The sequence below is a fragment of the Hyalella azteca genome, unplaced genomic scaffold (assembly GCF_000764305.2).
Source record: "Hyalella azteca isolate HAZT.00-mixed unplaced genomic scaffold, Hazt_2.0.2 contig10761, whole genome shotgun sequence".
NCBI classification, from domain to species: Eukaryota; Metazoa; Arthropoda; class Malacostraca; order Amphipoda; family Hyalellidae; genus Hyalella; species Hyalella azteca.
In genome coordinates this window covers 546,925-563,154 of record NW_025940784.1, presented here as the reverse complement: position 1 = coordinate 563,154, position 16,230 = coordinate 546,925, and the positions used below count along the sequence as shown (strand labels likewise).

The window sequence follows — 16,230 nt, the reverse complement described above, 5'->3', positions numbered from 1 at the left end:
ATGCTCATGCATGGCCTTGTCTAGTCTTTTGTCAGCATTGAAACGCAGCTGCCACGCATCAGCCCAGTCAACTAAACTATCAAGATCATTTTGCAGTTGCATTTTATTTGACGCATCCTTAACTGTATTATAAACTTTTGTGTCATCGGCATACATGGAGCACACGCTTGACACTACTTCTGGTAGATCGTTATACATGAAATTTCGTGTTTTTAATGCTTTTAGTTGTGTTTTTTTTTTTTCACCGCGAATGATGCCAACAGCTGGCCAGGACAACGGTTAAGATGAGGTCAAAGTTTGACTGTCTCAACATTGAAAACTTTAATTACGTTTCAAGGTAGAGATGACTCGCTCCGCTTTAAGAGGCAAAAATTTAATTTAATGTGTTAAATCTTATATTCCTCAGCTAGAATTTGACGATACAGACACTGAAAAAAGAGCCTAAAAAGGGTGGATAGTGAAATTCCTGCGTTAGTCTATGTACTTATTTAATAATTTCTGTGCAATCGCAAATTCACCAAAATTTTAAAATCAAATTAAACGCCCAGTAAATTTCAAATATCTTCATCGGAAAAGTTCCGAAGACAAGCTCCGACATCAAGCTTTGAACTTAGGTATCATCAAAAGATAAAATAGATTATGCTTTGCCTCTTCACACTGAACAGAGCGACGTGTCTGAAAGTGGTTTTAAATTTTAGGTTCCACCTCAAGTGCACGAAATGTAAGGATTTTTGAATTACGGCATATTTTTCATAGGAGATCTTGTCTTAGCAACGCTCATTTTTCTTATCTGCTTGGTATTTGATGTAGATAGGTCTCTGTGTTCTGTGCCCGTCGATTCGGAACGGTTTCAATCTCTTCCGTGTAGATTTGGCTCTCTCTATTGACAATAGCTACATGTATTTTTCAATTTTCTTGTCTGATGATCCAATACTAATTCAATTAATATATAGTAAATTAATTAGGCATTTTTGGCATTGAAATTTTACTCATTTTACTTCATACATGTTGCCTGATTTTTAGGGTTATTTTTCAACAAAACTTTTTAAAAATTTTAAATATTAAAACAGGATGATTACGGAATATTCTTGTTCTGTATTTCGCACCAATCAGCTAGATGTTGTAGGAAAATAACTGAAAGTATCTCTTATGAAAGGTAAGGTCATGAAATTTTGTGTCCCACCTAGTCAGTTGCCACTATGCATTGGACAAGTGAGGGGCCTGCGCTTGCTGTCGAGGTGCACTTTTACAATGGCCGTTCCATTATCGCTACTCAACTCAACAAGCATTCCGTTCTCGGTTCCGTATTCGCCCTTCAGGTCTTGTTCCTATAAGGAAAACGAACGCGCAGTAACGATGACTGCAGCTTGGTACACGCAAATGATTGACGCCTTTTGTATGTCTGGTTCCAACAGGATGGAGCCACGGCCCACACAGCGCGATGTTCAATGGATTTTCTGAGACAATATTTTGCACAGCGCCTCATCTCATTGCGAGGTGACCTTTGGCCGGCCTGATCCCCCGATTTGACTCCATGTGATTTTTTATGGGGTTATTTTAAATCAATTGTTTACAATGACTGTCCAAGACCCTACCTCATTTGAAAAACAACATACGCCAAGCCATCGCCAACACACCCGTCAATATGCTTCACCGAGTTAAACGGGACTTCATAAATCGACTAACTGTATGCAGTAACATTGGGGGGCCGTCATTTGTCCGATGTCATCTTTAAACTAAGAGAAAATATAAATTCAGGTAATGTCTTTTTAGTAAAATTTGTATCGTTATGATATTTTTTCATACTAGTTTTCTTTTATCGCTCCTCTTTATTACGCTTTCAAATCAGGAAGTTTCCGTGAATCACCCTGTATGTTATCACCAAGCTCATGCATGCTTGTGCAATTAACATTGAATGCCATATGATATTTCAAATTATATGTGGATCGACGTTAGTAAAGTGAATTGAGTTATTTTCTTATACATTTTCTGTTTGGAATTCATTTACATCAATCAATACGCATCATTAATACAAGCAATAAATAACGCTTAAATGATTTTTTCTGGCATTGAATACGTTTCGAAGGCAAGAGAGTTTACTAGATCGCTTGGAACTACTGGCAGTGGAGAGGATGATTAGAAAGTAAGCAAGTTAGATATAAAGTTCGATAGAGTGGCCTGACTCGGCAGACGTCTTGTTTTACCTGCTGAATGCTGATCAGCAGTGCCCATGAAAAGTTATCGCAGGCGTGAGGGAAAACTTTCGCAGTTGTGCACGTTTCTACAATTGATTTGTATAAATATATCGAAAAGCCGCGTAAAATGCTAGACAATTATGCTTATATTAATATACTAGATAATTATGCTTAAATTCATAACTTATTTGTAAGACTCCTATGATAAAACATATGGAAATAAGTATTTTCATCTACTATAGCACTATATCAGTAAACTATAAAATGCCAAAAATATCTAATTTGTATAAAATTTGAACAATTTTAACAATAGAATTCAAATGCATTGGATTTCGAGCGGAACAGCTCAGATTGTTGACTCAACCCTCTCGTTCAATCTAGTCATTGTCGTTCAATTTTGCCAAAACCAAAAATACAAAATTTTGGAAAGCGACTGCCAGCACTCTTCATGACCAGTGAGGCCATGTGCATACAATTCTTGATGACAGAAAAAGGCTTTTTTTTAACTATTTAATATAGTTAATGCAAATAGACCTCTACTTCTTGTTTAATGGTATTATTTAGTTACATAACCGCAGGAGTGTCCAAAAATAACTTTTGCGCTAATAATGCCAGAAAAAAAAGAAAGTTTTTCTGTGCCAGAAAAGAACCAATAAGTGAGACTGCAACCAAATGACGGAATACTGGAATTTCATCGTTATTCTAGTGAGGAAAAACAATCGAGCAAATAACTTTATCCCGGCTAAATGCCACCATTGGTCTGAGAAACTGATGATTGGTCTGAATAATAGCTAGTTATTTAAAAGGCTTTTGCAGTGATTTTGGTTTTTGCGAACAACGTTTATTACACAAAAAAAAAACACTTCTGCTGCATCTAATATCTTTGAAAAAACAGGCATAAGATAAAATTTGCGGTTTATAAAGTAAAAATTTAGCTTATAAATTACAACTTTCATTTTACATAACTGTGGAAATAGCTTTGGCACTAAATATAAATTTATTCAACAGATAAATTTGAATGAGATTGATACTGTCGCATTACAGCTCAGCATTATGTATGCTTATATAGAGAATGTGAACCGAGTTAAAATCACTCCACAATTCAGGCATATGTAAATGAATGTACACTCCTAATCAAGAAAAATAATAGGGAAACGTGATTTCTAGACAGTTTCCTTTAAGATGTTAAGCAAGCTAATAATAAAATGTGCATTCGATATTAATTAATAACGTATCCTGATTTGGTGGCAATGATGTCTCACAAAATTTTATATTTTACCACGATATTTTCGTTTACTTAATAAAAGATTTTAAAGTCGGCATTTCAATATACTCCACGTTCAAAGTAAAATTTTCGATTCCCTGATCTTACATTTTTGCATCACACAAATTAAATGTGGCGCATTATCAGTTTCATTTCCACCTTACATTTCGACATTTCTACGGGAACTATCCAGATTAAAATCTTGCTAATTCATGTAGCATTTTCTGGCACTTCACGAAGTGCATAATGACTTAATGGTACAATGCATATCCACTGAACTCAGCTTGGGGTCAGGATCATGGAACTACAGCTACCATGAGAAATAATTTCTCTTCACTGCCCAATAAACGAATAAATGAGTGTATACGGAGCGGGCGCTTCTGCTTACATGGGCTCCAGCCAGAATACTAGCAGCCATACGCGCCTGACATGAACATCATCCATGAAAACCGTACCACGAAGTCGTGTGAGAGTGCCGGACAGTTTCTCAGGTTATCGGCTGTCTCCGCTGTAATCTTTCTCTAAGCCTACAACTAAATAGGCGTTGTTCTATTATTGCGCTAGTTAAATATGTACACTACGTCTTACAAATGCAAATTAAAGATCATATTCAAATGCTGAAGTTTGCATGCGCTCATTCGTATACTGAAATAATCAATTTGGCCCCGCTATTCTAATTGGTAATTAACAGATGAATTAATTACATTATATAAACCTTTATTTTGTTAATGTACAATAATTAAGTGCATTTTAGCAAATATTATTGATAATCTATAATTTTCTTCGGTTCAGTAGTTCAGCACTGAGCGTTAAACCTTGTTCAACGATGGCGCTGCTCATATTCCCGATCGGAATTTCATCCTACCAACAACAATCTCTTAGCCCGTTAAGGCTCGCCAGGCAATTAATTATAAATATTAGTTTCTATTATAAGTAGAAAGTTCTTGAAAAACTACTGAAATTTGTGTTATTTACAATAATTAAAAGTTTTATATTCATCAAGAGCATTCATAATTAAGTTCATAAAGTTCTTCGCCTGCTGCTTCTATCACAGACAGTTATTGTGTTGGCACAATAATTCATAACTGCTTGCGCTCGTCACGACAGTTGAGTATTAAAGTTCTTGCTCAGTTCGGGCATGTGAATTGAACCGGGCAAAAATTTGCGGTCTCCGAAAATCTTTACCTGGCATGCACAAAATCAGAGCCAAAATTTGCGGTCTCCAACAACGATCTATTCGTGGCAAACACAAAAAAATATAACTCATTAATCACGGCAGTGAGTGCCAAAGAGCGCATTTTCTCGTCGACGAAAACTTGAAGTCACGGACGGACAGACAGACAGACAGACAAACGGACAGACGGACGGACGGCCATGGCGAGCACAATAGTGCATTTGTTACATAAATGAGAAAATGCGCTAACAACATCACCAGGTTACCCGAAATAGTAGCTATAATCTCAGGATAATGCTGGTTTCATCTTCATTATATCTTCTTGTGATTTTCCCCTCACTATTCAGCAGAAATCAGGGTAACAACCCTCTGGTGGAGTTATCGGTGGAGTTGAAGTTTAAACGTCCAGCAGACGGCTCAGTTTATCCTGCAACAAAAACAGCTTTTTGAGGAACAATCATTAGTTCCAAGACATATAATACACATGTCAGTTTGAATTAAAGTTTTTAGCATATATGTACTAAACTTACTCTGAGTTGCATGAAGTTTTTAGGGTGGATTCCTTCACGGTACGGGAGGTGGGCGTTAGCGTACAGCACCTTCCATACCACCGCATGGAGCTCGCGTGCCACGTACGCGTAGAGCGCCTCGAGTATATCCTCCTCCAGCAGGTCTGGCAGATAATTCATGTAATCATTCACGATAATTCATAATAATTAATCACAAAAATATTGCTAAATAAGCTCTTAATAGCTGTCGGTTGGTTTCGCGATTACTCACAAGCCCCTCGTGGCAGTTGAATTAGGTTCGTTTCTCTCAGTGAGTTGTTTAAAATTCCCATTTCCAAACCGTACGTGGCAGTAACCAATCGCAGACGCTTGGTCCCCAGGACCTAGTGACGCCTAATATTTTTTCCAGTGTGTCTTTAATGCAAGGTCGATGATATACACCGATCAAAATGAGACTCCCAGCAACCACAAAAAAATGAGATTCCCACAAACAATACAAAGACTCATTCATTACAGTACCGACGCAACTAAACGCATCAAGCTAATCAGACACAATAAACCCCCGAAGCATCAAAAACCACTTCATTGACTGAATACTCTGCCAGCCTTTGCATAATTAGTGGATGTGATAGACAACATCTCACGCCACTCACTCGCACAGTATAAATGAAACGCATCATCCAATATTTGCGCGCGGTGCGACGGTGTCAATATAAGATGGTTCTGCTGGAGTTGTCTAGCGAGCTGGAGCCAGTTGTTGGTGTCGTAGTTTACTCTGTAGTATCCGGCACGTTGTACGTTTGCGATAATCCAGTACTGTTCGTTTGGTATGTCCTGGATTTGTAAGGTCGAATTATTAGGAGGCAGCCATAAATTTCGGTACGGTGGCTCAGACGACAGAGCGTCCGTCTCAGAAATCCAACTCAGAGGGACCCAAAAGAACGAATCAGCGGGAATATCAGCAGACGTGGAGTAGGTGAAGAGTCTCTGTTAGAAAGGAACACAAAACCATGATTGCATTTTCAACTCATAAAAAATTGATAGACAATTTCACTTGATAAAAATCTATGCTAAATGTTATCATGCTAAGCTGAAGACAATTACTGGTAATATAGTGTAATTCATTGAACAATAAAGATAATAGAGGCAATAAACAATATAATAAGAATGATAGAGGCAATTAAGACTGTAAATTCCAACTTATTTCCTCCAAGCAACTGTCACCTGTTCCAGACGCGCCGTGCCATTAGAGAGTCTGGTGATGGTGATGAGGGGATAGCCGACGATGGTGAGCCACCCTCGCATCACTTCTGACAGCTCCACAGACTCGGGGAGGCGTTCACGGACGGTGTTCGTGTCTCCTAACACGCTCAGCAGATCCCAGTTCGTGCTCGTAGAAAATTGTCTGCAAACAATTAGTATCACATGAATTTATATTCAAGTCTGCAAGTAAAAACGAAATAAGTAAATATATGTTAACACATATTAAAAATATTTTGGATTAAATTAATTTAGTAATATCAAATATTTTTTAATGTCCTGAACGTTCATGAAAGACTAATTCCCAGAAATTCAAACAAGTTTAAATTATGGATTGTGGATGGAAAAATCTTGAATCAAAATTGATTCGATTTCAAAAATAGAAGTTAAGGCGAGTCTAGGAAATTATGTAAAACTGGAAATAATTGATTTGCATCGTGTCAAGTTTTTGGTAAGCGATCTTGGGTATTTAAATGAGTAAGCTCTTTCGAGGCCATTTTTATTTAACGCAAGACTGCCCCATCCATACCTCGTCTTTATGTAAGTAGATACGGATCGCCGGAAGTTCATTTCCCCCATAAAGAACTGCATCATCCTCACGAGACACGCGCCTGACAAAAAAGTCAATGTTATAAAACCAAAAATATAATTTTCGTGTGAATAATTCGTAAATCCTAAATTTATTTAGATGCTTAGTGTTTTACTAAGCATCCAAATAAATTGAAGATTTACGAATTATTCGCATAAATATTATGTTTTTGACTTTATATTACTCGGGCTCATTAAGGAGAACACCAACCTTTGTTGTAGGTGTGGTCGTCAAAGACCAAAAGCGTCTGATTACTCAACACGGGCACGTAAATAGCGCGAGACATCGGCGCGACGTCTGTAGCAAGAGACAGCCAATGTTCGTGAGCTACGAAGCTGCCTTCCACATAACCGTCAGGTATGATCTGTGTGCATTAACAAACTACTAGAAAGTGAAACACACAGCGAGTTGTCGCAGGCATGCTTCAACTACTCCTGGTACCTACTAAAAAATGCTGCTGAATTTCAACAAACAACTCTCCATGAGTGACCGTTCGGTCAATTACAATCAACAGAGATGGTCAAATACAATCTACAGGCTTCTTAAATAACTAAATTACACGGATAGAGACTTCAACAACGAGATATTCTATTATTAATTTATTCCAACCAGAGATGTGGCTTGAGCAGCGAAGAAGGTCGCGAAGCCCTCACTGAGCCAGATGTGGTCCCACCACGCTGGCGTGACCAGGTTGCCGAGCCACATGTGCGCCAACTCGTGTGCCACGATTTTGGTTGTGACCACCCGGTCCTGAGTCCGGGAGGATGGCGTCCGCTGCACCATGCGTTCACTGCAGCGACCGTCAACCAAGATCATATATTCTTATACATGTATATACATATTCAATTGATTTTTCGTGGAGTTTTTGGAATTTTGTTTCTCCCATGCATATGCTAATTTAGAGTATTAGTTAAATCGAACGGATGGTGCACTGATTAGGCTACTATCTTAAGCTGGCTTCACGTTACTAAATTTCTCAACAAATGGCATTTTACAAGCATGGAGGAAATACTGCTTTAATTGTATAATGCAAAGGAAACAAGAGATCTGTATGATTTTTAAAGTAAAAATTTGATTTCACAAGCTGGCTTCTCGCTAATACTGACAGCTCTTACCCACTCACTGCATTGAAATGAGGCCGATATTCTCCATGGCTCTAGGATAAACAGAAGGCACAGCAACGATATCGAGTTTGCCGAGTGGATACTTGACTTTGAAATAATCTTGGTAGTAATACAGCAGTTGAGGTACGATTTCCAGCACGTACGAAGCGAACGGGAGAAGGTCAGGGCGAGTCCACACTACAGCAGGAAAAACGCCTTTAATTCATAAGCAAGAAGAGTTGATCAAAATCTATTTATTTTTAACAATAGACACATTCACGATACTAGGGATTAAGCTAGCTTCTAGGCATTAAAATGGCCAATCGAATAATAAGTAGTAGGGATAATTAAATGAATGAAAGATTGCTGTAGGGATAATTACATAAATGAAGGATTGTTCAGACTTCAATCTTCCTTTTTAAGTCTTCGGTTTACAATTTATGTACAAATAATGTGAATTATCCAGGGTGACAATAAGTGTATTTGGAAGTTTACTCGCCCGAAAACGTGATGCCAGGCCCTGTGACAGTGAGGTAGTCGAAGTCAATCACAGCGAACGCCAGGATGTAAGTCGAGATCAGCGGCGTGGTCTCGAACTCATCCCACACCCAACCAGGCTCGCTGCGACGCAAGCAATGTACACGCATTCAGTATGGGATTAGTCAATTAAATTCATGGATTAAAGCTCATGATTTTATGTGCTTTTAAGCTCTTCGGTATGTAGAGGTGATGATTCTCAATTATTTATAGCCGGGTGATTGTTTGGAAAATATCGGTTATTTACCGACCAAAATCGTATTCACTAAAAGTTAATTGGTTCATTGCAACTCTTTTAGATTTGATTCTAACCCACTATTTTGTTACTAAATTTCAAGCTCTTAAATATCATTTCCTTCTGGTCATCGATAGCCTCTGCTCCTTTCATATCCAGTTATTCGTTTCGCAACTATATTAGCTCACACAGCTAAAGTTCAGCCCTATTAATATCAATAATTCTCTGGAAAGAGTCTCGCCAGGCAGCACATGAGGGTGGTAGAGATGCGACGGGTGTTGGAGAGCGCCGTGCAGTTCGTGGGTCTGGCGACGCGGAGGGAGAAGCGCGCCTTGAGCGCAGGTTCGTCCAAGCAAGGAAACACCTGACGCCCGTACGTCGTCTGGAGCTGCGTCAGCGCCATGTAACTGACGCAACGTCAACAGTTAACGCTTCTTTTAGTTTAAAGTGTAATTATAAGTAGCAAATTCATGCAAGCAGTTGGGGAAATAGGGAGTTCTTGTTAACATTGTGTTATTAAAAGCACATAGCTTACATGACTCAGTCAAAAAATTAGAAAAGAAAAAATAAGTAAACGATAATTGAGTAGCCTATACTCCGGGAAATTTGGAATAATGTAATGTCCCCAGTTAAGTATTAGGATCTAATCCGTGTGCGGTTATTAGATTTAAACGTGAATGAAATAACTATTTAGTCCTACAGTAGCTAATATACTGAAGTTTTTACGAGAACAATTCCTTGAAGTAATTATGTAAGGGTTACTATTTTAATGAATATATACTAACTGCGTGTCACCATTGTTAGAGTAGGACAAGCTGTAGAGTCCGTACTCATCTTCAGCCATCACTCCACTGAACTCAATTGATATGTTGTAAGCAACGTCCTTTATGAGACGGGGGCGCACAACCAGCGCTATCATTTCGGGGCCTGGTAGGATCTTGTGGTCAACCACTCGGTGCTGCCTGGTCCCGCTTGAATCAATGACCTGCAAAATAATAACTGATTTAATTAAGAAACTGAAACAACAGTGCAACTTTAGTTCAGAGTTTGCCGTCGAATTAGGCAATATTGTTTCTAAAATTTTATGTTTTGGTTGCTCTTCGTTTTGCATACATAAAGAGTTTAATTAAAATACATCAGGAATATTCAAACATGGTCTAAAAGCACTAAGAATAAGTAATTTGAAATTGAATCTGGAGTTATGCAGCTTTAGCGGCGTATTGCAAGGTATATATATAGTGGTAATATTTCGCACCTGAACCGAGTCCCAGAAGATATTTAATTTCGAGCAGTGAAGGAATACGACGCTGGAATCCTCTTTAGCACGGACTGCAATGCTGACCCGACCACTGAACGTTCGATTGCCCCAGTGATAGACTTTGAGGGCAAGAGTGTAATGCATAGGCTCGAGAAGATCAGGCAGTCTGTGATAACTATGATCGATTTCTATTTCTCTTTTCGTCAACTCATTAATTTCGTTTATAGATTCCAAAACATCCATTAACCCCTGCCCCCATGAACTGCCGTTTGCGCTCCTTACATCTTGGTGAGATGTGGTAAATAGGTCATAAATGTGTAAAGGTTTGAGGTCAAATAAATGTAGAGTGTTCTGGAAAAAATTCCAGCGATGTGAAAGGGTTTGGAGCGGCGGTTCTTCTGATTCGGATGAGAGTTGCTGTCTCAATGAACTGATCGAACGTTCCTCAAGCACTGAAGCCTTTGGCGGCTCTTGAATGTCGTTGGTATTCGGAAACCAAATGTTCTGCAATATTGAAAGTTTGGTTTAAGGTTTTCATCAGTGAAAGCAAACGTTAACAGCAATCTGCTTGGTTGTACGAGTGACACTATTTAATTAACGATTTAAGCAAAGTCTGTTTATATCTATTAATAATGGGCCATTCAACACTAACTGTACCTTTGACCTCTTGGATTCGACTGAGTGATGTGAGTCCCATAATTTTTCAGTGATGAGTTGAACTGTTGAGGATGACGAGGAGACTGTAGAGCACACCGTAAAAAGCCACAGCTGCGTCGTTACAGTCATCCTGAGAAGTACGAACTGTTACATCCATACGTCATTTTATAATAAACATGATAAAAGTAAGGCTATATATTCAAGAGTAACTTCGTTTCGAACCCAATCCGATCTATTGGGGATATAAGCACTGAAAATTTGGCTTATAATTTAAGAGCTTCTAGTAACAAACTTAATTTAATTTAATATGGCTTGAAAATGTTACTAGATGTTTATTATTACTTTCAAAAAAATAACATTATGCTAATGCTGGGAAATAAATAAATAAATAATGCGCTTTAAAAGGCGTCTCCATTGCGCAATTCATTTTAACCTTCCATGCGACTCACTAGTGTAACCATTTCCTCTTATCTACACCATGATCAAATCAAGACGTATTGGTCTCGCTCAGGAAGAGAGTGCACAACAATTATTTGGCGACGCATAAACATGGCACTTTTCCAGCTATTTAAGGAGCCGTGAAATATCATATTGAGGCTACTGAGTATATAAAGCAGGTTCACTTCCTGCCGATTAGAGGCCTGCATCAGTGAAACTGTCAATAATCTGGCCTTAGGTTTCCTCACCGCGACTTCCTGCTCTAGGTGAACGTTGAGACCTTAATTGCGGTTTCATCGAGCCTACAATTTTAGGAGTTCTCGCTGGGCGGGGAGAACCGCTGCTTGAAAAAGACGAGGTTCTTTTCTATAGAACCAAATTTATTACGATAATTTCTCTTGGATATTGATGAAGATGCCGGTGCAGGAATTAATGGGGCGTGATCGAGTGAAATCAGTTAGAACTGCGATCAACACCTGAAAAATTAAGTCCATAATGTTATAAATAAAATCAAGTACCAATTCAAGGTTTTGGTCGTTTGGTACGTTTGGAGGTAAGCAAATTTTAGTCTCGCCGATGAGATGACCGTATTAATAACGATAGGCTTTTATGGCAACAAGGGACTTTCAGTAAATTGGTGAAAAGTTGAGAAAGTCGCAATACTGTATAATTTAGAGCATGCATGGAACAATGAGTATTGCACGTAGCCGCACTTAACTGGACACACGCACGGAAGAGACCCGCCCAGCAGGGAAAGTTGTTTCGGGTCAGCAATTTGTTAATCGCCCTCACTTCCAGAGCTACTCGGCCGTTAAGGAAATTATTGACTTGTTTCAGTAGTGAATCATCGGAGAACAGTTAATCGTTAATGCCTTTCAAAGCGTTCGAGAAGAGTAGGCTTGGAACTGCATGTTATTAAGCTTACACGGTTAAGTTCTTTTAATATGGACCAATATGTTACAAATTTTCATTATATAAATATATTTGTAAATTGAGAGGAGTCGATAATTTTCCACGAATCTTAGGTGGGAGTTTTATTTTGCAAAATATATTCAGCTGATATTTTTCCAAGATTGTATGTGTGGCTCATACACTCCCAGAAATTAATCAGACTTAGCAAAAACGTGCGCTGCCCTTAAATAAGTGAGTTGCAGTTTCATCGACGATAAATTTCACGCAAATTGTATGACAGATTTGAATTAGTAAAAATTATTAGTCAACTGAATTATTGTAAAATTTTACAGGATAAATGATCTCCCGTGGAGAAGCTGAAAGTTCGAATCTAATTTCCCGGTCCTGGGCAATAAAATTCATTTCAGCTTTTTGAGTCCCGATTTTTTCACGGCTCTTCAGAAGCCTCAAAGGCATTTTTCTTCAGCTTTTTGTCTAAAAATATGTTTAAAGAATAATCAGAGATGTAGATAATAAATACAAACATTCGGTTAAAATCCATTATAACCCAGAATAAAGTTTCGCTTCAAAAATTTGTTTATCAACGAGGTCCGAAGATTTGGTGGGTTATTAACAGGTGTCCTCTTCCGTTAGCTTCTCATTAATACCAGAGAACATTGAAACTGTAAAACCATTTATTCCGAAATGAAGATAAGAAAGAAAGGCTAGTTAAAAGCTTTCTGCTCGGATTATTTACTGCGCAGAAGAATGTTCACCTCCATTAAATGCACAAGCCATGCCCGTTTGGTTTGAGCTCGTGCCAGTCAAGGTGATGTTTTTCTCAAGTTTTATTAACAGGTGAAAAGTAAACTTTCGTGTACTGTGAAAAACTGATTTAGATAATTTAATTGTAATGAAATGATCATGAGAACTCTTTACAGAATTCTTTAAGCCGTAATATTTTTAGAATTTATTGTTTATTGATCATATTGGGATTTTTCGGCATGAGTTATTTAGAACAGTGATTATCAATTTTAACACCAGACAACGAATTTTCATAGGAGCGTACATCTCAGGCAGGTAATTTAGCGAGAAGATTAACCTCCAAAAAGATATGCAAGTCCAGAAAAACATGTTCATCTTGGCTCTTCTTCAAATTTGTTATTTGAAGAAGAATGTGAAAGAATACGTGATGCGAGAGATTGGTGAAAGCGTGAGTTCCAAAAAGTTCTCGTAGCCATGAGCAATAATTAAAAAAATAAGCAACTAAAAAATCCACGAAGAAGATTGCTAATTTTATTGAAATTAAATGCAGAGCTCCTCATTTGGAGATCTTCAAAGATCCGAGTCCATGACAAATTAGCGACAAGCAAATCAAAAAGTAGTAATTATTTTTGTAATTAATTCGCAAGTAGCAATTATTATTGGTGTATTCGGCGCGAAAATAAAATAAGTCGAAAAAAATAAGCTCGCTGATTTGGAATTGGAATTGATGTTCTAGAAGCTTCTGTTTTTAGAAGTTCACTGGACTAGCTTATGAGAAATATGAAAGCGTCATTCAGAACCACTGAGTTTTAATCCGTAAACTTATCTAGCTCACAGCGAAAAATGGAACCATCTGAAGTTTGAAATTCATTTATGCATATTTCCTCGTCGGCACTTTTGGCTTGGCCCTGATTCGAGAAGCATGCTATAAAAACGGATAGAAAGTCCTTTTTTCCGATACAAAGAAAAAACTTAAGTTCCATAAATTTACGAGTAAATGCTTAAAGAATATTTAACTAATTAATGATGGCTACTGGCACAGCTTTGATAAAACTGTTTTACTAACTTCCATATGGGGCATCATAAATACGTATAACGTTGCATGTTCGAAGCAGAATTTCATTTATCATTATACTGAATGTAAAATATTTCAAGTCAATACATCTAGAGTCGGAAATACTCATGTAATAAATATTCATGCATTCTTGTTGTGTTTGCATTAAATTCAGGAGGGAAATCGATGCAGTCGCACATGTAACGTGAACGAATTACTTAGAAATTCTGCATGGCGACGTCGCTCGGTACTGCCTTGCTACCTGAAAATCATTGAGAGCTTCTTACAAGTACTTGCATTTTGCAAAAAACTTGTAGCGGGTCTTTGCAGAAAGACAAGTCATGATATATGTCTCATATTTGACGCTTGTTTGCAGGTCTATGAGTCTAGGTGAAGTTATGTAGTTATGACTCACTATCGTTTTACGACAAGATGATCTTTCACGTCGTGCATAACTTTGAACTCTACAAAATTATATTAATGCATGAACTTTACCCTGATAATACTTCTGGAAGATTGTAAACAGTTCGAGCGCTGCCTCAATCGCACGACATGTAATTTTGAAATACAAATTGGCAGTTAAAAGTCCTACTCAATTTCTTGGTATCCACGAATTCGTTTTCATACACAAATTCTCGTAATATCAAAAATTGGATATTTCCCACTTTTCCGCTAGTATTGTAAAACGATCCACTAATTCATTAGAGTTATTCCGGAAGTACAGTCACATTATTCCGCTAGTATATAAACACCATTCCACAGGTATATTACACCACTCCGCGGGTAAATTACAATATTCTGTTAGTGTGTAATACTATTCCACTGGTGTAGCATCACTATCCTGCTGGTGTAGTAATACTATTCCACTGGCGTAGTATCACTATTCTGCTGGTGTGGTAATACTATTCTAATGGTGTAGTATCACTATTTTGTCAGTATAGTAACACTATTCCGCTGGTATAGAAGCACTATTTCGCTAGTATACTGTATATGGCAAAACACTATTCCGCTAATACAGTAACAATTTTCCACCAGCATTGTATCACGATTTAGTTAGTATAGTACGCAACACTATTCTACTAATACAGTAACTACATTACAACAACATTGCACGACTGTGACTATCAAGCGAGCGACAGATAAGTTCCACGATTGTTCTTGCATAAATGAAGCAAGAGGAGGATGTTCTCAATGGAACTTTCACAGCTATTGTGTAATCGCAGCCAGAACTTTTAATAGGTGAATGAATCAACAACAATGAATGAACTAGTAGTTTTAGTCGGATATTATAATGATGAAAAATTGACTTCCTTGAGCAAATTGAAATTATTTTTATAAAATTTATGTTACCCAAAATTAGTTAGTTGAGTTTATGTTACTTAAAGCATCCGTTCTCACGAGAACATCAAATGTCTAGAGGATTTTTAGAGCATTCGCGAAATTTGTCAACAGGTCCGAAACGAGGAATTCAGTTTAAATTTAAAGCTTGAAAATAAATTTTGAATAGAGTTGTATACTAGTTATTAAATTAAAAATTCATGTTTTCCTTCTCTCAAATCCTGCATGCAGATTTTCTTTAAGTAATATTTAGTGGTAGGCTATGAGGGTACCGTGGTGGTTGACGTTCATTGATCTTAAATAATGATAAAAAGTTCACGCAGAATTACTCAAACATCGTAGACGTTACGAGAATCACGACATCAACCTAATAATTAAAATTGGACACGAAATATTGGACTAGTTTACCATGATAAAATATGGTATCGATATGACAGTGAAATTACCTGTTAAATTGTAGTCGAATGGACCTCTACATCAGTCAATGCTACCACGAGTATTGAGGTCGACGCAAACCTCCACTTAACTAAAGAACCATTCATGAGTAATTGAAGTTCTTCTTCACATTCTCGTTCACAAAAAACACATAACGAGGCTGTAATTATTCTCGTATTGCGTACGTCAGTCGGTGCAGCCTAGGTGAGAGCGACCGTAACACCGCTGCTACTGCCTCGACGGTGGTTCGTGAGCGAGTGAGCCGTTCACGGCTCCGGAACTCGTTCTGTTCGGCGTGAGTGTCGAAGCGATGACTGCAGAAATAGGCTTTCTGTTCTCATCCGCTTCCGCAAAAAGTATCTGTGCACATCCTTGATCAGAACATAAACACACGGTTTTGCTGTTTTGAGGTGGGGTTTGATCTCTCCCTCTGCGATGCTAGTTCCCAAACCTAGATTGATGTGTTGTTGGTAGTGGCCTTGCTGCACCTTATAAGAAATATTGTGAACTTTCTGATAAAAATTATCT

The 16,230-nt window shown here is 37.9% G+C and overlaps 1 protein-coding gene across 1 annotated transcript; it reads right to left on the bottom strand.

The window, feature by feature from the left end:
* Window positions 1–6,342: 6,342 nt before the first annotated feature.
* On the bottom strand, window positions 6,343–15,913 carry LOC108680832 (thyrotropin-releasing hormone-degrading ectoenzyme). The gene is made up of 11 exons (XM_018169745.2): window positions 15,714–15,913; window positions 10,782–10,911; window positions 10,122–10,628; window positions 9,652–9,851; window positions 9,118–9,273; window positions 8,594–8,715; window positions 8,115–8,292; window positions 7,601–7,781; window positions 7,202–7,355; window positions 6,932–7,013; window positions 6,343–6,547 (listed from the first exon to the last, which is right to left on the bottom strand). The coding sequence occupies exons 2-11, from the start codon at window positions 10,908–10,910 to the stop codon at window positions 6,343–6,345; spliced, it is 1,914 nt and encodes a 637-aa protein (XP_018025234.2). The 5' UTR covers window position 10,911; window positions 15,714–15,913.
* Between the last annotated feature and the right edge of the window lie 317 nt (window positions 15,914–16,230).